General features: G+C 43.6%; 1 protein-coding gene across 5 annotated transcripts in view; it reads right to left on the bottom strand.

Annotated features, from left to right (window-relative positions):
- LOC146348622 (synaptotagmin-2-like) overlaps nucleotides 1-21855 on the bottom strand; it is a 100007-nt gene that overhangs the window by 21393 nt on the left and 56759 nt on the right. For all 5 annotated transcript variants that reach the window (XR_014789936.1, XR_014789935.1, XR_014789934.1 and 2 more), the window contains exons 2-4: nucleotides 10592-10817; nucleotides 9150-9310; nucleotides 2908-3033 (exon numbers count right to left, since the gene is read on the bottom strand). Coding sequence is in view for 2 of the 5 variants with exons in the window: in XM_084848359.1 (XP_084704485.1) it covers nucleotides 2908-3033; nucleotides 9150-9310; nucleotides 10592-10796 (492 nt within the window). In the remaining 3 variants the exon portion in view is untranslated. The remainder of the gene's footprint in view (nucleotides 1-2907; nucleotides 3034-9149; nucleotides 9311-10591; nucleotides 10818-21855) is intronic.

The following is a 21855-nucleotide window of genomic DNA, read 5'->3' on the forward strand; positions in this document are numbered from 1 at the left end:
TTTGTTCACACAGTTATGCTTCCCAAGCCAAGTGCATGGTTGGTCTTCTTTCCTTTCACTGGAAAAAGAGCTGAAAATCACAGGGGACCAGCAGACAAAACAATAGGTGGGAAGAACTGAGCTGTATGTTTAGAGCTGGAAGGAGAAAGGGCTCAGGGAGCTAACACAAAGAACCCATTGACTTGGTTTGCACGTAATGAGAAGCCACGATGGATGAAGTTCCAGAGGCAGAGAGATGGTAAAAACCATGGTTTGTCAATTTGAACATAATGACAAACTGCAGTTTACACAAACTGTGGTTTACAGACCTGCTTCAAATCATGGTTTCCAATTCTGGTTTGCTGGCCAAGCAAGAGGCAGGTGAAGAAACACCAGAGGCCTGCTCCTGCCCACTCCTTCACCGGGGGTCCCCCCTTCCCCCAGCTCAGTGGGAAGGATTCCAGGAGAAAGTAAGTGAAGACAACACTGTGAATCTACTGCAGTTGAGCTGGTTTTGTTTTGTTTTACATGTATGGCTTTTTAATGTATTCAAGGCATTTTATTATTATGAACTGCTTTCAGGGCATTGGTCAAACAGCAGACTTTATGGATGAGTAGGGAATTGAACTTGGGTTTTCCTGGTCATAGTTAACATTCTAGTGATGACACCCTATTGGTTCTCATGACAAGGGCCTCCTTATAAGACACTGATGGAGGTTGAAAGTCCTTGCTTTTGCCACCCTCTTTCACCCATTACCAGTTCAGAGCAGCATTTTCCCACAGGAATTAAAATGGGGGCTGAAGAATGAGACCCTTTGCCCTTGATGAATGTGGACTCAGGGCACCAGAGTTAAAACTGGAAAATGTTTCACAATCATGACAATTTCATTAGATTTAGCTTAAATTTTAATCAAGGTTAGCTCAATTTACATCCTTTTTGTTTCCTTGTAATTGTGTACAGTTATTAGTTATCCTAAAATTTGCTGGGCTGCTACATGGAAAGCAATTTGTACTCAGTGACTGTACAAACTGCATATGTGAACCCCAGAAAAACTCCCATGTATATAGGCTCCCAGTGTCCCACATTAAGTGCTAACTACATATCACATCCAAATGTAGGCAGTTCATTTAAAGAAAAACAGTATTAGGAGAGGGGAATTTGGAGCAAGGGGAAAGGGATGTTTGTTTAACCCCTTTCCTCACACATGGCATTTCTCTTCCAAATAATTCCCTCAATTGCTTCCTAGATAAGTGTTTGTGAGGGTAAAAAGGGGATTGGAGGATGATACGTAGTGGAGAAACTGTGGGCAAGTAAAGAGTTAATCACTCCTTTTAATCACTGCTTCTCTACTACAAATTCCATTCCTCTGAAGCTTTTTTTTAAAAAAAACACAGAACATCAGGACTCTCTTACATTTGTTTGTGCGAACTCTGACCTGGTTCACACAACACGACAACCCACAGTGGGTTCTCACCCTTGTTTGTTTCAGAGTGACTAGGTTTGCATGATCACGGAAGGAAAATAAGCCACCACCGAAGGAAAATAAGCCCTGCAGGAGGGTTAAAAAAGAGAAAAAGTCTCATTTTTCTTCTTTTAACCCCTGCCCCCATGGGGGAGGTGGAGTTTTGGCATGAAAACAGGAGGGGGAAAAGCTTAGATCCCCCTGCCATCGGAATCGCCATGTTCCTGAATTTGGGCCATGCACACTTACCAAGAGGTAAGTCAATCACATATATATGCATAGTGTGCTAGGAAGAGGAACGTCATGAGGAGCAGCCAAGGAGGCTTTTTTAAAGTGTTAAAGAAAGGAAATAAATAAAACCCTCAGCCACCTCATCCTAAAAAGGAAGGTAAGCCAAGCCCCCCACCCCCACTCTCTGCTCCAAAGGTATTTATTTATTACATTTATATCCCACCTTTCTTCCATCATGGAACTCAAGGTGGCTACATGTGGTTCCCAGGTAGTCTCCCCTCCAAGCACTGACCAGACCCAAACCTGCTCAGCTTCAGCAAGGTGGCTGCCTCATGTGCCTTCAGACCATGACCTGGGCATATACATGTCAATGCAGGTGCCTTGCAAGGCAAGAAAGGGCGGAGGGGGAATCTCATCACTGCAGGAGTATAGAGGAGTTGTGTCACAAAGGCCCCTGGGATACATGATGGGAGCAAGTGGGAGGACAAAGGGGGAAACAAACCATAGCAAGCTGGCAAGCACCTGATCGTCTGTCGTCAGCAGCGTGGCTTAGGAAGCGATTAACCAACCCACTGTGGCTTGTTTTTAGTGTGGCTTATTGTGACACACAAACAGGCCCATAGAGTTAGCCACTAATTAACTGTAAGGCACTGGGGGGCTTGAACCAGGGACTCAAAGGGAAGGGACCAGGCACCTAACTCCCCATGCCTCCAAAGCAGCTTGAGGGCTAAAGAAGTTACTGGCACTGAACTTTCCTGTGCTGCAGCACCGCTCTTACAACGGCCAGCGAGGGTATGGCAGCTCATCTACGTGGTCAGACGATGTGGCCCGAGGTTCCAATGGGGGCCTGACTAGCTCTATATAACTGGTGCTCCAGGCTTCGTTCCTCAGGCTGAGCAACTTGTCCCAGTGAACTTGATCACCAGCCTGTCTCTGACCACGTCTTCTGCCTCAAGCCCTTTGGAATATGCTCTGAGGCCTCTCTGAGACCATCTGAGGCCTGTCTTGGATCCAGGCCAAGGCCTGATGGTAATTCCAGGGCTCCTTTCTTGAAAACTCAGTGTTCTTACAGCAAGGCCAAACTAAACGTTGGGTGACGTTCTCCAAAGCTTATCTAGCTTCCCAGAACTGGCAGGAATGAGCTTCTGTCATCATTACCATTCCCACGGCAGTAAGGTTTAGGGTGACATTTCTGCTGTAGCTGTTGTCCCACCTATTCACTTCTGCACATTACCTGGTTAGCCTGAAAATCATAGTCTAGGGAGAACTGCAGTTTGCCCAGGTTCTCTGGCTCCTTCTCCTCTTCCTCTTCTCCCCCCTCTTCATCACCATCTCCATCATCGTCATCATCCTGTTTGTCCTGAAAGAGAAGCAAGACCACAACATTCTGCAAAATGATACTGAGAGCCTACTTTCCTCTCTCTCTCATACACGTGTGTGCGCGCGTGCACGCGCGCGCACACACACACACACACCCTTTCTCCCATAGCCTTACCTTAGCACAGAATTGCATGTGCATAACATTCAGGAAACTTGACTTCAGGAGTGGGAAAACAGGTTTCCGGGGGCCAGATGAAAAGGGGAAGGGAGTCTGAGGTTCCTCACCAGTACTTTACTCATAATTTTAGAGCTCTGTCTAAGAAAACTATGGTATGTGGCCCTTTTCCACTCCCATATATATACAATACTAGTGCAGAGAAACAACTATCCTCTGTCTACTGGATGGGAGACTTTGTGAAAGGTATAGGTAGAACACAGCACTACAACTAACGAAAGAACAATCTTTTCAGCACAAAGGGTTAGTTAGTGCCTAAGCTGTGGGAATACAAAGATTAGACTTTTAATATAAACTGGCAATTATGAACCCTGTGAACTTCCAGAGAGACCAGTGTAGCCATGGGATTGGTCTAATGGATTTGTTAATGAAAGACACCAATCTCTGGCAAGGAGGGCTATGAGAGGTGGAGTAGCAACACAGCAGGGGGAACACCCTGGATGTTCAGTGGCTATAAGGAGGTAGCAAATACTGTTCACTGAAAGGATTGGTGACTGGTAAAAGAAACATGGGCCTAAGGTAAACCCAACATTTTCTTTCTTATCTCGCTTAAACAAATGAGATTTGAACATTCGTACATGCATTCCCCACTCCCCACCCCCGCCGCCCTCAGGTGCACACTCATGGTTGTTACTCAAGTTTTTAAAATTAAAAGGTATCAAATTTGGTTAAAGAACTGAAAATGTATATTCTCAAAATTGGCTCCTTTCCCAGTGATGTCTGACAAACACGTGCAGGCCACTAATACTTGGTAATTCAGGGTTTAATTTGCCATACTTAGGCCATGTCAACTTGACAGAGAAATTCATCCACTAACAAACTCACTTATGCTTGTTTTTAGATATTGGTTATCCAGCAAAGATTTTATCCACTTAGGTTAGCATAAAAGTGAGTTTGGACTCGACCTCATTTCCAACTGGGCACTTTTGAAGGAATTAACTTGAAATTGAATCTCCCTGAAACCAGAATTCAAAGAAAATTTTGCTTATCTTCACCAATTCAAGTCCAATGTCAGGTTTAATACCATCATCTACACAAAGTCTAAGTATGGAACCTTGGGGAGTGTATTAGATAAACCCTCTTCCCTTGTGGTGTTTGCGTCAGGACCTACCGTGAGTTGACATCCAGATTAGTCAGAAAAGGTGGAGACAGAACAACACAGAAGGAGGACAACGAGAGCACAGAGAAGGAAGAGAAGGGCATTATAGAGACAAAAACTGCACAAATCATCAACAACACCCAGTGCTCCTGAGAAACGACAGACTCCACACCTTCAAAGGCATATTATACATGGGATGGGCTGATTCAGAAAGATGCCAATTACAAGACATACATGTTGAATGCCCAATGTCATGTTGCATTAAGTATGCTTTAGCTGGTTGACTCTGTGCAGCTGTGTGGGGGCCCAGTCCAGATCATGCTCCTGATTCAGATTGGGGCCTTGCCAGAAATCACACTCCTGGATACTATTTGCCCCTGCAGGTGCTGTTTGCTGGAAACCAGAATGGGGCCCTGAACTGGACTGGGAGCACAATATGAATAGGGTCCCCACACTGCTTTTCCTTTGAAATAGGCTTAAGGATGCTTGTTTTGGAAAGGGTGTTTAATGTCATGTGTAGTTTGGCCCTGAGACACCACTGTGTCTTGCTCCAATTTTCATTTTGCTTAGAAGGGTTCAAAATAGGCAGCTTGCCACACTGTCTATTTTAAACCAGCCGATCTCATCTTCCCGTTTAATGGTAAATTGTCTCAGAAAAACGACCGAAGGTAATTACTAGACCTGTGTTTCTCTGGATGCCAAAAAGCACAGAAATACATAGGGGAAAAGAGGGAGAGAAAAAGAAAATGGGGTTTTCTATACAAATCAGTAACTAGAAGAGAGCATATTGGTGGCTGCTTCTAGAAAGGGCCTTCTACAAAGAACAAACAAAAGACAAAAAAATGAAGTGCAAAGAAAAGACACATAGCTAGTTATGGCCTGGCTGAGTGGGTGTGATCATGTGCTTCCAGAGGCCTACAGAGAGGGAAAAAGTTCTAATATTGCCTCTTGCTAATGGTACTCTTCCTTTGGTTGGCATGGCAGATGCACAGCCACTGAGATCAGCATAGACAGGGCTCTATTCCCCCTGCACAATGACAGTGGGTGACCTCTATCCATTTGAGCAAGGTCTAGCCCAGCGATGCACTGTCACAGCAGAAGATGTGTTATTACAATATGTAATATTATATTACAGACATTATATGCTGTATCAATTTCTTGAATAGTTTTCATCATGACTGGAGACTCAATGTAGATTTCATGATCAAGTTCATTCCACAGCACTGTACTTTTTAGATGTTATCCTTAGACTGGTTCTCCTGTTTGCTAGGAAAGCAAGTCTCAGAGGTTCATATGTCTTAATTACTGATGCATCTAGGCATTGCACACTAATATCTAATGTACGTTTCCTGTCTGAAGATCCTGAATATTGCAATTAATATATGCACAAACATTTGCTTGAATTAATCAATATTGATAGTTAGGTAATGGGAAACCCTGATTTAATAAAATCTGAGGGCTTCACAGCCTATAGTTTCCCTAAACATTGAATACAGTCCCAAATTGGAGTATGTTTTAGTAATATGGGCCATGCAACTGTCAGCCCCCACCCCAGTACAAGCATTTGACTACTTGGCTTTTGACTAGACAATGTGATATAAAGTACTGTGGAAGCTGCACAATAAAGAAGCAAGCCTGAAGGACACAGTTGCCTTGCCATGAGTAAGGAAGAGAGTTAGATTTGGGGACTGGTGGCTAAATCGAGGAGATGCATGTTCTGCCCCCAAATCAGAACTCACAACTTCCTTCTTCACATGATACCCCACAGCACTAAGAGTCACTCAAACTTCCTATCACCTCTTTGAAATATCTTAAGTGGGCCAGGAACCAGGCTAGTAGCAAGGATGTTGTTCTTTCAGTGCATATTTATGTTTGGAATGGAGACTCTAAATGGTGTGCAACACCACCAGATGGTCTCAATTATTAGGAATATAGGAAGCTATACCAGGGCAGACTATTTGCCATCTGGCCCAGCAGCGACTCTCTTTGTCCTTATACTTATACTTATTAACTCGATACTGGGAGTTGTAGGACATTTTTCTGTTTAAATATGCATAGGATTGCACCCTTATTCCTGATTAGTTAATTAATGGGAAGGGATATTGTCTTACTGATTCCTGATCTTGACTTTCTATACAGCTTCTGGGTCACACTACCAACACTGCTGCCATTCTTCATGGAACCTACAGTAACAATCTAGAGCAAGAGAAGACATTTTTCACTGTTTCTGAAAAGATACATCCAGGGTATGTTTAGCCTGGAGAAGACAAAGGGGAGACATGACAGCAGTCTTCAAATATCTGAAGTGTTGTCATGCAGAAGATGGTCCAGAGTTGTTCACTGCTGCTCTAGAGGGCAGGTCTAGAACCAAAAGGTAGAAATTGCAAGGAAGCATTTGGCTAAACATTAGGAGAAACATCCTAATGGGCAGAGCTGTTCAACAGTGAGAGAGACTGCTTTGCAGAGTGATGGGGTCTCTTTTGCTGGGGATAGTTCAGCAGAGGCTTTTCATCTGTCAGGGATGTTACAGCTACATCCTGCATTTCAGAACATGCACTGAGCAGAATTCTATCTCTACAATTCTAAATTATGATGTCCATCTTCTGCTGCGGTATTTGGCATGGAAGGTGATACAAAGCTGAGCATCATGGGGAAAGCTTTGTGAAGAGGGAAAGAGGTAGGCACTCTACCTCAAAATCCGGTGGTGTCTTTGCACACAGCAGAGGGCTCTGGATGACTAGGTAGCCCTGGGCTGTACTCCTGTAAAGCACCTCATTCAAACAGCCTCATCACCACTTACACAAAGAAATACTTCAAGCAATATGGACTATAAAAGCCCCATTCCTCAGCCTGCTGCCCAAGTTACCAAATCAAAAGGCCCTGATATGAGATGAATTTAAAGTTCATCAAACCATCCAGAGCTTCTTGGGCTTAATTGCTAATGGGATTTGCTGCTGAGGTGGTTTGATTGCTGCCAGCAAAGGGAACAATATAACCCTGAGCAGTAAAAAAAAAGGAAAAAAAAAGGGGCGATTGGTGAGATGGTGGCATCAAATGGGATGCTGAACCAGACACTTTTATGAGTTGGGATTTACAGAGTGCCTTGTGCATATTACTTGCTGGGAGCATCTCCCATACCAATTCTCCCCAGTGCATTTTGTGGCCTTTAATTTTCCATCGGCATGAACTGGACAAGTAAAAAGAAATCACCATTGTTGGTGAGAGAAAGACAATGGGTTCCTATCTTCTGTGGATTCCTGGTGCTTTGTAGGCTGTGGATAAGGTTCCCAGGTCTACCAAAAATACTCTGATTCTGGTGGAACCAAAGTCCCTTTAGTTGCAAAGTTGTGCCTAAAGTTTGAAATAAATCCCCAGCAGCATGGAACAGAGATGCCTGCAAGTTCTGTTTAACTGTTTTCCTATACATGCTTTGGTGCGGTTTTATTACAGAAAAGCTCAAAGATATAACTAAGAATCTGTCCATCAAATACATACCCACCCACATGAGTATATGTGCATTGTTTGTGTGGGCCAGAAAGACTGGATACCTGGACTGGTGTGCTTCCTGAAAGCTGATGGCTTTCTAAACGTATTAGATGTGCACAAGTCCTAACACAGTATTACATATGATATACTATACCTCTGCCTTCCTCAACCAAGTGCCTTCCAGATGTTTTGGATGACAACTCCCAGCATTCCTGACCATTGGCCATGCTGATCGGAGCTGATGTGAGTTGAAGTTCAAACATCTGGAGGGCTCCTGGTTGGGAAAGGATGCCCTGCCTAATCACTTTGGTTTAGGCCTGGAATTAATTACATTGGTTTTAGTGGAATTAAGGCTGAAGGCAGATGTTGGGTCAGATCCAGGATCTGCCTTCCACAAGGGGAAGGGACCCTTTATAAGAGGAAGGGACCTTTCACAAGAGAAAGGGACCTTCCATGAGAGGAAGGGTTCCACTTGCAGAAGGACCCTCTGACCAATTTGAGGGGATGTTCCCTCCCCCACATTGCAGCTCACCCCATTCAGCAGGGCCCCCTGGCTCTCTGTGTAGCATTTTCAGGGGGCTGAAGGGGCTGCCATGGGAAGGAGGGGGTGGGGGTGTCCACTTCCTCCAGCTTAAATCTGGATCCAACCAAATATATTTTCAGAATTTAAAGGTGGCCTGCTAGAGGCACTGTTGTGTGAGCTGTGCACACTTATATCCCTATTCTTTCTCTTCACAGGTCTTTGTAGTGCTTTTAAAATGGCAAAACCTGTTTGACTAGAGATTATGGTGGCCCAAAGAAATGAGTGTGGAACCACAGGAAATTACATCTCTATTATACCATGTCTAAGTCCCTTAGGGCACAATCCTATGCATGTTTAGACTGAAAAAAGTCCTACAGCTCCCATCATTCTCCAGCCAGCCATGGTGGCTGGAGAATGCTGGGAGTTGTAGGACTTTTTTTTCCTTAAAGACTACTGCCTAAGGCTGCAGTCCTAAGCATACTTACCAAGGAGAAACTCTGTGAGTTTTACTTCAAAATAACCAGGTTTAGGATCAGGCTGACATGCATGCTGCCTTGACTAATATCAAGGTCCAGTTTTATGGTGCAGTTCATAGGGCTGAAACTGCAAGCACTGGAGGACCTAGTTTAAATCTCACTCTTGGCCCTATCTGAGTGGCGTTCACATGTACTTTCTACATATAAAGACCTGAACTCTTTGCTCATGCATTCTGATATATCCAATCTTCAGCTGGTGTCAAACACAAGCAAATGCTCGTCGAATCATGCTAACTGCAGCATCACAACTGATCTTTCCCAAGCAGTACATTTTCACCTGGCCTTTCATGTCTTTCATGTTCATAGCATTTTTCATTCCCTTTTTGTCCTTCTTGTTCTTCTTCTTCTTGCAGCAGCATTTCTTACAGATGCAAAAGCAGCAGGTGAGGATCAGCAGCCCAGCTACAACACCAATGGCGATCAGGGCCCATGGCGGCACTGAAAGAAAAATGGACACAAAACACACCCGTGGCACGGTTATCACTATAGTCTGACAATAAGAAGGAATTTACTGCATTGGTGGTGGTAGGAACGCAGCCATAGGTGAAACTGCACACCCTCTAGGAGATGTATGTATTTATTTAAAGCAGTGGCTGGCAAGCTGGTATCCCCTAGGTATTTTGGACAACAACTCCCATAATCCCCTGAACATTGGCCAGGTTGGCTGGGGCTTATGGGAGCTGTAATCCAAAACATCTTGAGGGGTGTCTACTCTTGCTTTACAGAATATTTCCACTCCATCTTTGAGTCCAGGCTTACATCAAAAAAGATTTTTCAAAACAATCCTAAAAGGAACAATCTGAAACAACAACTTAGAAATACCAACACCCAAAGGCCAAGCAGATTAAAATTTCCAGTTCAATACTGAAACTTGGTGAGATTTTGCAACATACTGAAAGGCAAGAAGTGAGGAGGCTAGGAGGGCATTTTGTAATGTAGGTGCCTTGACTTAAAAGGCCCCATCTCCAGCGCCCACCAACTGTACTTCTGACTGCAGGCCCTGCGATGCTAACCTGAGCATGTGGGTGGGTGAGTATAGGCACTGTCAGTCCTATACATGGCATTTTCCTAGTATAGAACATTTCCTGCCCACTCTGAATTTTTGTAACGGGCCTTAGTGTTTTAAGGGGCTTCTTAAAGCCTAAAATCAATAGGTTTGCAATAGATTTGAATGTGTTTTTTTTTACTAAAATACATAAATCCTTCCTTCCTTGAAAACCATCACCAATAAATTAGAACATATATTCCAATTAAAGAATCCTCTCTCTCTCTCTCTCTCTCTCTCTCTCGTGGAAACCCACTAAAGTAAAGATAATGGTTCAGGCCACTCCAGTAATATTCTTGAATAACATGCCTAAACAGTTTGGCCCTTAGCAAAATGTTGTCTCTAGTAGTACATCTTTAAGAACATAAGAAGAGTCATGCTGAATCATGCCAAAGGCTTATCTAGTCAGCATTTGATTCATACAGTGGCCAACCAACTGCCCGTGGGAAGCCTACAAGTAGGATATAAGTACAATAGCATCCTCCCGTTCATGTTCCATACCAATGGGTATGGGAGGAAGCGAAAACAGCACACACAGACTTGGTCCTAGGCCAGGCCTTTGCATTCTACAGATATGAGCAGGTTTAGAAATTTCAGTGATGGGACAAGCAGACCAGGGTACTGTATCATTTTCAGATGTTTCCAAGATAGGATAGCAGATGTGAGCTACTTACAGGGAATCTTACTAATTTCATTCATGAACTTGTCTTTAAACTCAGCAAACAGATCCTCCTTGCTTTTCACTGGGCCTGAAGCCTGTGTTCCATTCTCCAGGGACACTGCTGGTGCCACCGTTGTGGCAGGGGGTAGTGGATTAGCTGTAGTAGCAGCTATTATGGCTTCTGGCTTGGGATGCTTCTTGAAGAAGCTGAACCCCATCTTGACTGCTCTTCAGGTTCTCTGAAAAACATAGGAACATTGATAGTAGCAGACCAGACCTACACTATTTCACTTAATACTGGGAACAACATTTGCTTTTCCAGTACATTCACACAAATAGATTATAATGTCACTCATAGCTGTATTGCTATCTTAGAACACTCCCTAAAGGAGCATTCTACTTCTTCCTTGATGCAAATAGTGTCTAAAGATGAAAATTTACTGGGTGGTGGTGGTGGTGTAGAATCAGGCCAGCCATGGACTGGTTGAGAAATCGTACTTTGTATTTCCAGCTCTGATTCATCATGGATAATGTCATCAGGCCCCCAACTACATGTGGCAGTGTGTCTTCAAATGCGGGTTTGCCCTAATCAAGTATGAAGCAGGAGGTGGGAGTTCAGGTTAAAGAGCAAAGGTGGTGCACAGCCACGGCTAACATCCAGTGGTCTGTCCTGCAATGTCACTTATCCTTCAGCTGGGCTCTGATACAAGAAGTGAGCCCCACTGGAACAAAAAAAAAATCTGGGGGAGGGGAGACAGGGACATAAGCAGTAGGCAAACAAGGGCTTGGTACCTCTCATCTGTACACCCATCAATTCTTTTAGTCAAAGCCACTCATACCCTTCTTTATATGTGATTAAATGTAGGTCTGCCCCAAAGACACAGGTATGCCACTATCAGGTGTAGTTTGGGCCCAAATGTGATAATTCTATGCATCTGGTATTCTGTAAATGAGGAATAATATTATTTGAGATGTAAAATTCTGAGAAACCCAAATGAGGAGTTACAAAGTTCTCATGTGGAGAGACTAATCAAGACAGTTTTTCAAGCTATGAAGTTTCAAGCGATAGAGAGGGCATGGATTGACCAACTGATAATATCTCTTTCCCCAGCTATTTCACTCTAGTCCTCCATCTTTGCTACTAGGAGTTAAAAGAGCCAGATATGGAATTCTCACACACACTGTTAGTCTTAAGTTCCCCTTCTGTGCTTAACGGCCAAGTGCAGACCTTGCTAAGAACTCTCTGGTCTCTAGTGTGTAATCCACAATTTCATTTATTATCTCTTATACAAAAGAAGGTACCCACTTGTGGGCACTTTTTAGCTTTACCCTGTGACTGATACATGCTGTGCAAAGATATTTACCATTCAGGGTCTATGATGCCCCTGTGAATGATTAGCTCAGTTGTAGAAAGTGAAATATGAAGAACTAGAACTAGACTGTCAAATTTTCTCAAAGACAGTTGGTTAAAATAATCATTTTTTGTAGTAAAGCCACAATAATCTGGATTCTTTTTGGCATAGTGGCAAACATTGAAAATATCATGGTATGTTCCCACTATGTTTGAAATCCCAGTTCACCACCTTGTGGAGAACTTTCAAAAAGTAGGCCTTCCAAGAAGACATGGAGTCATTGTCCCCACACATGTCAGATGTATCAAAATCACTACATAGCCCAAAAGTGGACATGTGGTGGATTTGCCACCTAACCAACATGTAAAATATGGATGGTGCAAATTGCCCTAAACTGAAGAAAAATTCCAGATGGAGCAGCACTAAAAACAGGAAGCCAAAAAGAAAAGAGTCAAAGCCTCAAAATGATGCTCATAAATGGAATACTTTTATTAGAAGTATTGTACGTTGTTTTGGTAAATCCCTTCGTTAAGCGGTATATAAATGTATTAAAACAAATAAATAAAAATTAGAAGCTACAAAATGTCCAGTGTGTTTCAGCATACACCTTCTTCAAGGGAAAAGCAATTCCAATTATTGTGATAGTTCAGTGAAAGCATGTTTTCTTTGAGACAAAATGTTCCAGACCCCCCAGACACTATCCTGTAAGAAAGAATACACACAGCAAGGCATACCAGATGAGCTCCTGCATTACGAGTATGACGTTTTCTTCCCACTGCCAACTTGTCACCACAAGAAGTAGGGTGGTGGTGGTGGTGTGATGGTACAGCACATACAGCATACTATGCTGCCAGAAAGAAAAGAGTTGGGCACCTAATGTTGGGTCGACTGCAGTAATCTTGGCAAGAATGTAAGGAGAGAGAGAGGCAAGGCCAGGATGTTTGCCAAAGCATGAATGCCATCTGCTCTAATCTCTCTCCTACCTGCAGGCATCCATATAATGGTACAGTGGGCAGTATTCTGGTTCTCAACATGGGAGGCCTAGGCTAAAATTCTCCAATTGGCTGTGAATTTCTGTGCGTAGCATTAGGCAAAATAACAATCTTCAGACTAATGATTTTCTATTAAATGAAGATACCTACTTTCAGACCATGTATAGTGTAGGAACTGGCAAGAAGAGAAAATTAATCAATCATAAACACAAAAGGAATTGCAGAAACAGCCTTGTTTTGCCTTGAGAGACTCGACAGCTACGTTCAGTCTTCCCTCTGCTTCACACTGTTCAAATTATTCAGCATACATTGCCTAAACTAAGCAAATTTCAGTGTCCCCTTAAAATAAAACAGAAACAACATAGTTCAAAGATTTCAGTGGGAGGGAAGAGAGTCAATTGTCTTTATCTATATGATAAGAACTGTACTCAATACTTCAAAAGGAACTTTGTAAACTGCCCAGACAGCTTCGGCTATGGGTTGTTGTTCAGTCGTTCAGTCGTGTCCGACTCTTCGTGACCCCATGGACCATAGCACGCCAGGCCTTCCTGTCCTGCGCTCTCTCCCGGAGCGTGCTCAAGTTCATATTCATTGCATCCGTGATGCTATCTAGCCATCTCATCCTCTGCCGTCCCCTTCTCCTTTTGCCTTCAGTCTTTCCCAGCATCAGGGTCTTTTCCAGGGAGTTTTCTCTTCGCATTAGGTGGCCAAAATATTGGAGCTTCAGCTTCATTATCTGTCCTTCCAATGAGCACTCAGGGTTGATTTCCTTTAGGATGGACTGATTTGACCTCCTTGCAGTCCAGGGCACTCGTAAGAGTCTTCTCCAGCACCACAGTTCGAAAGCATCAATTCTTCGGCGCTCAGCCTTCCTTATAGTCCAGCTCTCACAGCCATACATTACTACTGGGAAAACCATAGCTTTGATTAGACGGACCTTTGTCGGCAAGGTGATGTCTCTGCTTCTTACTATGCTGTCTAGGTTGGCCATAGCTTTCCTCCCAAGGAGCAAGCGTCTTTTAATTTCATGGCTACAGTCACCGTCTGCGGTGATCTTGGAACCCAAGAAAGTAAAATCTGTCACTGCTTCCATTTCTTCCCCTTCTATATGCCAGGAAGTGATGGGGCCAGATGCCATGATCTTCGTTTTTTTAATGTTGAGTTTCAAACCAGCTTTTGCACTCTCCTCTTTCACCCTCAACAAGAGGCTCTTGAGATCCTCTTCGCTTTCTGCCATTAGGGTGGTATCGTCTGCATATCGGAGGTTGTTGATAATTCTCCCAGCAATCTTAATTCCGACCTCTGATTCATCCAACCTGGCATTTCTCATGATGTACTCTGCATATAAGTTAAATAAGCAGGGTGACAATATGCAGCCTTGTCGTACTCCTTTCCCAATTTTGAACCAATCGGTTGTTCCATGTCCGGTTCTTACTGTTGCTTCTTGACCCTTGTACAGGTTTCTCAGGAGACAGGTAAGGTGGTCTGGTACTCCCATCACTTTCAGAATTTGCCACAGTTTGTTGTGATCCACACAATCAAAGGCTTTAGCGTAGTCAATGAAGCAGAAATAGACGTTTTTCTGGAATTCTCTTGCTTTCTCCATGATGCAGCGAATGTTGGCGATTTGATCTCTAGTTCCTCTGCCTCTTCGAAACCCAGCTTGTACTTCCGGTAGTTCTCGGTTCGCATACTGCTGAAGCCTAGCTTGTAGGATTTTGAGCATCACCTTGCTGGCATGTGAAATGAGCGCAATTGTGCGGTAGTTTGAACACTCTTTGGCGTTGCCCTTCTTTGGAATTGGAATGTAAACTGACCTTTTCCAGTCTTGAGGCCACTGTGGAGTGTTCCAGATTTGTTGGCATATTGAATGCAGCACTTTAACAGCATCATCTTTTAGGATTTTAAATAGCTCGGCTGGAATACTGTCATCTCCGCTAGCTTTGTTGTTACTAATGCTTCCTAAGGCCCACTTGACTTCACTCTCGAGGATGTCCGGCTCAAGTTCAGTGACCGCACTATCATGGCTATCAGGGACATTCAGATCTTTCCTGTATAGTTCTTCTGTGTATTCTTTCCACCTCTTCTTAATCTCATCTGCTTCTGTTAGGTCCCTGCCTTCTTTGTCCTTTATCATGCCCGTCTTTGCACAAAACATTCCCTTGAGATCTCCAATTTTCTTGAAGAGATCTCTAGTCTTTCCCATTCTGTTGTTTTCCTCCATTTCTTTGCATTGTTAATTTAAGAAGGCCTTCTTGTCTCTCCTTGCTATTCTCTGGAACTCTGCATTCAGTTGGGTATATCTTCCCCTTTCTCCCTTGCTTTTCGCTTCCCTTCTTTCCTCAGCTACTTGTAAAGCCTCATCAGACAGCCACTTTGCTTTCTTGCATTTCTTTTTCTTTGGGATGGATTTCGTTGCTGCCTCCTGAACAATGTTACGGACCTCCGTCCATAGTTCCTCAGGCACTCTGTCTATCAGGTCTAATCCCTGAAATCTATTCCTCACCTCCACTGTATATTCATCAGGGATATGATTTAGGTCATACCTGAACGGTTTAGTGGTTTTCCCGACATTCTTCAATTTAAGCCGAAATTTTGCAAGAAGCAGCTCATGATCTGAGCCACAGTCAGCTCCAGGTCTTGTTTTTACTGACTGTATGGAGCTTCTCCATCTTTGGCTGCAAAGGACATAATCAATCTGATTTCGATATTGACCATCTGGTGATGTCCATGTGTAGAGTCGCCTCTTGTGCTGTTGGAAAAGAGTGTTTGCTATGATCAGCATGTTCTCTTGGCAAAACTCTATTAGCTCTTGTCCTGCTTCATTTTGTACACCAAGGCCATGCTTGCCTGTTATCCCGGTGATTTCTTGACTTCCTACTTTAGCATTCCAATCCCCTATGATGAAGAGGACATCTTTTTTTGGTGTTAGTTCTAGAAGGTGTTGTAGGTCTTCATAGAACCGATCAACCTCAGCTTCTTCGGCCTCAGTGGTTGGGGCATAGACTTGAATTACTGTGATGTTGAATGGTTTGCCTTGGATTCATACTGAGATCATTCTATCATTTTTAAGATTGTACCCCAGTACTGCTTTTCCCACCCTTTTGTTGACTATGAGTGCTACTCCATTTCTTCTCAGGGATTCTTGCCCACAATAGTAGATATGATAGTCACCTGAATTAAATTCGCCCATGCCTGTCCATTTTAGTTCGCTGATTCCCAAGATGTCGATGTTCAATCTTGCCATCTCATGTTTGACCACCTCCAGCTTACCTTGATTCATTGATCTGACATTCCAGGTTCCTAAACAATATTGTTCTTTACAGCATCGGATTTTCTTTTCACCACCAGACACATCCACAGCTGAGTGTCCTTTCGGGTTTGGCCCAGCCGCTTCACTCTTTCTGGCGCTACTTGGAAATACCCTCTGCTCTTCCCCAGTAGCATATTGGACACCTTCCGACCTGAGGGGCTCATCTGCCGGCGTCATCTCGTTTAGCCTTGTGATACATTCCATGGGGTTTTCTTGGCAAGAATACTGGAGTGGGTTGCCATTTCCTTCTCCAGTGGACCACATTTTGTCAGAACTCTCTGCCATGACCTGTCCGTCTTGGGTGGCCCTTCACGGCATAGCTTATGGCTTCATTGAGTTACGCAAGCTCCTTCGCCACAACAAGGCAGTGATCCATGAAGGGGTCGGCTATGGGACAGTATAATAAATAAATAAATAAATAAAACAAGTTAAAAGGTATTGTGCTAATGATATTCAATGTGTGGTATTTAACACTCATTGTTCTACCAGGATTCTCATATGCCGCTTATATCTATGTTCACTTTTAGTACCAACAGCTCTAATTTTCCCATCTTGGTTTTGAGGCTTCTGACATTAACATATAACCCATCTATGTTCTTCAAATGTCTTGTTCGTAAGCAGTTTTTCGTACTGATCCTTGGCCTCTTTAAATTGAATTCAATTGTTTCTGTAATTTCATTGCCAACTTCTTCAACTCTATCCCCATTTTAAAGATTTTGAACATTACTCACTAAGAATTTCTTAAAATGCTAATTTGGAAGTCCTAGACTTTCCCATGTAACTTAAATTTGGCTTCTAGGACCATACAACATTTCCCAATGCTATTGATGCCAAAATGTACCATGACCACTCACTCATTCTCCAAACTATCACCCTATCTGGACATTGCATTCTTTGCACAAGGCTGGCAGGACACAATGTGGTTAACATGCTGTCACAAATCCATCCTTCTATGTTCTTAATAATCAAATCTTCCACTGCCAGGACTGCCTAAGGCATGGCCAATATGAATGGATATTAATTCAACTGGGAAGATTCTAAGGCAGCATGGCCGCTGTCCATGCTGGCTGGGGTTGATGGGAGTTGGAGTTCAACAACATCTGAATGGCCATGGGTTCTTCAACCTTGGTCTAAGGGATCATTTCCCTCTTCCTCTTCCCCAAGATCCTCATTTTCCTTAACAGAAGAGCTGTTAGTGTGGGAGCAGGACCTACCATATTCCTGAAATTTACATTTACATAGCCATCTGCTTCTATCATCTGCTCCAGGTCAGCCACCATTAACGTACAGGTAAAATTTGTTCAGCTGCTTGCCTCAATCTCCACTTGAGACCATCTGAGCTTTACTCCTTCCAAATTTAGTTTCAACTAAATGCTAACTAAATATTTGACTTCAGTTAATATGAACTTTAAAGTATACTGATTTCTGACAATCTGAACATGATGGATATGAAATTCTGATCTTTAGCATCGAACTCTGCAACTGGTAATACAAAGGTGAATTAATAACATTTCTCCATACAGCCACAAGGCTATCAAAGTAGTGTTTACTATTTGCAGACAAAAATGTCAAATACTATAAGGGTCTTTCTGAACTATAGACCTGGTTTGCATGTCATGGCAATTCATGGGTTACTTAACCCATGAATTCCAAAATCTACTGACAGCAAGTCAGCGTGCCGCCTCTGACATGCTTGCAGCTCCCACTTTCAGTTAACAACCTATAATCCCCCATCCATAGGTTGTTAGTGTGATGTCTGAACCTGAATACTCTAGGTTGTTTAGGGGTTAAACAACCCAGAGTTAACCCACCCAGAGTTAACCCCACAACAAATTGTAGGTTAACTGTGGGTTGTTTAACCCCTAAACAACCTAGAATATCCAGGTTCAGATGTCATGCTAACAACCTACGGATGGGGTGATAGTAGGTTGTTAAATGAAAGCCGAAATGACGAGCACACCAGAGGCAGCATTTTTGGAGAAAAATGGGTGAGGGGGGAAGGTTTAAACTTGCCCTTCTGGAGTGTGGTGGTCCCAATCCAACTCAGGGCCACACAGAGTAAATAAAACAATCAGGCTCAGCAACATGATTAGCGTAATGTGTAGTTTGGCCCTGACTTGTCTATATAGCAGTTGAAAGCTCAGCAGGCAGTTTTTAAAGGCACACCAGCCCTGCTAAAAACAAAACTGGCAGCACTAGGTGCCCAAGTTTGTGTACTGGTCATAACCCATGTCTTCCTGTCAAAAGAATTATGCTCTAAAATAGGGGTCGGCAACATGGTGCCCTCCAGATGTTTTGAACTACAACTGCCGTAATTCCTGACAATTAGCCATGCTGGCTAGGGCTGAAGGGAGTTGCAGTCCAAAACACCTGGAGGACAGCAGGTTGCCTACTCCTGCTCTAAAGATATGGACCCTGACCCAGGAAGCGGGGCAAGGCAATTCAACAGACTTGATGAACTTGGCTAATTTGCTGTGGGACATTATTAACTGCAGGGAGTCAGTCCAAAGGGCGAAGCTTCTTTATGATGCTTCTAGACGGGACCTGTTGCATCTCCCAATGCTTCACTTATCAGAGAAATACACTGTGTATTCTGGTCTCCATTATGATGTGCAGATCCTTTAAACTGAAGTCCATACAAAATAAATTTGGCCGAGGGGCTGTAAAACCTTTGCAAAAGGGTTCACCTTTTTCTTCTGGTTTCCCTGGGAACTGCTGGTGGGATACTGCTTGAGAGATGTATCACCTACATGTAGGGCTCAGCTGAATATTCTCCGGTGAACATATTTGGTATGAAAGGGGACTGACCATTCCCATGTCTGTTTGCTGGTGTCAGCTACTGATTTGGTGCCTCTCCTCCACACCCCACCTGGGCACTTTCTTCCTTGCAATAGCGACATTATCACTCTTGCTTAGGAAGGAGGCAGAAGAAAAACTGCACCGATGACCAGCTGAGTGGACCTGCAAAAAAGCCTGCCCTGGAGTGTCACCACCATGCCAGGTCCCAGGGAGGGCTGCACCAAATGGGCACTGAGGGGGGCACAGCTCCCCAAATGTGTGAACACTTTCACTTTCTTGCCCCGTCTCCGCATTTTGGGCTCATCCCTAGTTATATTCAGGCAATTCTTCAGGCTACTCATCGTAGCTGCCCCACTAAGCCAATGGAACAAATCAGAATTGGTAGCTTGACAATTGGAGCTTCTGTAACACATGATTCTGACCAACTCACCTGGGAGTGGGATTTTAACAGTGCAATCCTATGCCTTTTTAATCAGAAACAAGTCCCACTAAGTTCAACGGGGCTTACTTACCAGTAAGTGGATTTAGTACTGCAGCCTAAAAAAGGGACCATTTTTTGATTTGAAGGGACCATATTTACTCATTTATGATGTATGAATGGTACGTTACCCACAAATGCAACTGTACCAGGCAACCACAAGCCAGGTTAAAACTGGCAATGTGGCAGCTCTAACTTCCCTCATGGGACCTCGGTTTCATGACGCTATAAGCATTTCTACACGAGCCTTTTATTGCATGCTCATGATTGGTCAGTCATGGGTGTTTATGGGTGCTTTACATGACACCGTCAACCTCCAGGGTGTCTTTCAAGCTTTCTGACTTTTATCCCAGTTTTAAAAAGATCAGGTATAATGCAGTAATAAATGTTAATCTGCTTTAATGGCCATGTGAAATATAACACAGTGCCATCTAGTGGATGTATAATGAATCATGTAGAACTTGCACACAAAGGAAGTCCCAGAAAAAAACACATGTCAGCCCATGTAAAGAGCCAATCTTAATCCTGCAAAGAATCTGGATGCAGAAGCCCTGGTAAGTTGTGGGATAAAAAACTTGGTGTAAAGAAGCCCTATGTGAACAGCTTGCCACTTTCCCCAAAAACCTAATTGGTCATTAAAATGAAGTGGATACATTTCGAAGTGGATTTCATGGTGACTGCTAATGCGATGCTTATGAGAGGTTAAGGTAGATTCTTCCTCTAAGATTCTGGGACTTCTGGGGTTTTCTTTTTCTTTTCCCCTCAAGCATCAGAGAAGGCCACAGTTAGATAAGATACTAGAAGGGATCAGCTACCACTGAAGAATTCAGAACAAACTGGAAATGCAGGGTGCACCTTACTAAATAAGGACATTTTTGTGTTTTAAAACGTTTTATAAATTGGTTTTAGCTTTCATGCTTGGGGCATTAACAGACCATCATATTTGGAAATGGGTAAGTATTTCCCCAATACAACGCATTGCTTGATCCACAGATGAGGGGCAATGTAAAGTGCAGCATTGGAAGCGGGGGACATACAAGTGAGCACAAGGGACGATTCCCCCCCGAACTATGAAATGATCTGTTGCATTTGGGGGGGGGGATTCTGCATCCCCCACCTCCCAGTTCATACTGAGCTTCAAACTGCATCCACCTCCCCTCACATTTAACAAGAACTGGATCCTGCCTTCATCCCTTGCAGTCTGCAAGATTCCGACGCCGCCCCACTCACAAATCCCCTCATCTCCTGAACTTGCCGTTTCACTCTTCCATACAAGAGCAGGCCTACATATTTATGAGTCAATATTTATGGCTGATTGGTAAACAATGAGAGTGCTGGTGGGCAGCTTCTTGTTATTGCTTTTTGACATCTCTAACTGATTTATGCCAGCAGAAGCCAGCCAGCAAGTGGTGTGCAAGTGCCTCTATAGACCACGTGTAATAGATTCTTTTCCCCCTCTGTAATAATTTAACATCTGAGAGCAGAGGAGGTTGAGGAGATGAGAGGGGGGAGGACGAGGGGGTGTGGGTGGAGAAGGAGAGGCAGATCTCTGCAAAAGCCAATCTGGCGGTTGCATGGCTAATGACTCGGTCAATCCCGCGCTTTCTGTTTCTTCCCCATTGTAACACAATAAATTTCAAGCCTCCATTAATCAGGAAGGGGTGCTATTTAACATCTATGCTTCAACCTAAATGACAGCTTCTTAAGGCTATAAAAGAAATGCAGTGGGGAGGAGGGAGGGAGGTGAGCACCTATCCATCAGGCCCAGTCTGTTGATGCAGAAAACAACGTCAACATCACATGCTAACAGACGTTCTTCAGCAGCTATTGGGCTCACGTTGGGGAAGCAATGCCCATCGGCAAATCGCCACTCGGAATGCTTACATTGCACAACTGTAATCACTCAGGTACAGAGTCGGAGGTGACTGAGGGTGGTGGCGGCAGTGGTGGTGGGTGCTGGTTGGAGGCGAACAGGATGTTGCAAGGCAAAACCCCATAGGTTGCTTGCACAACTGATTTGAGTTGTGCAAATAGCATTTTTAGGTTTGAAGGTGTACTATTAAAATACAAGCCATTTACTGTCTGCCTCTAGGGGGAAAAAGGCTGGATCCCATACATTTTTCTTGCCTTTTCTACTGAAGTGATTGAAGAACTAGAAGTTGCCCCCCACCCCACAATTCCCTGTTGCAAAAGAGTATAAGATCTGGATGCAATCCCAAGGCCAATGACTTGAGAGGAGCCATACTGCATTGTTCTGGTTTTCAGAACAACAAAACGTTTATATGAAGAAGTTGATCCAAACTAGTCCTTCTTTGCTCAACATCATGTGCTGAAAAGTGTAAA

This window comes from Heloderma suspectum, chromosome 4 (assembly GCF_057233095.1).
Source record: "Heloderma suspectum isolate Gila_16-S chromosome 4, 16-S_ref, whole genome shotgun sequence".
In the NCBI taxonomy this organism is placed as follows: Eukaryota; Metazoa; Chordata; class Lepidosauria; order Squamata; family Helodermatidae; genus Heloderma; species Heloderma suspectum.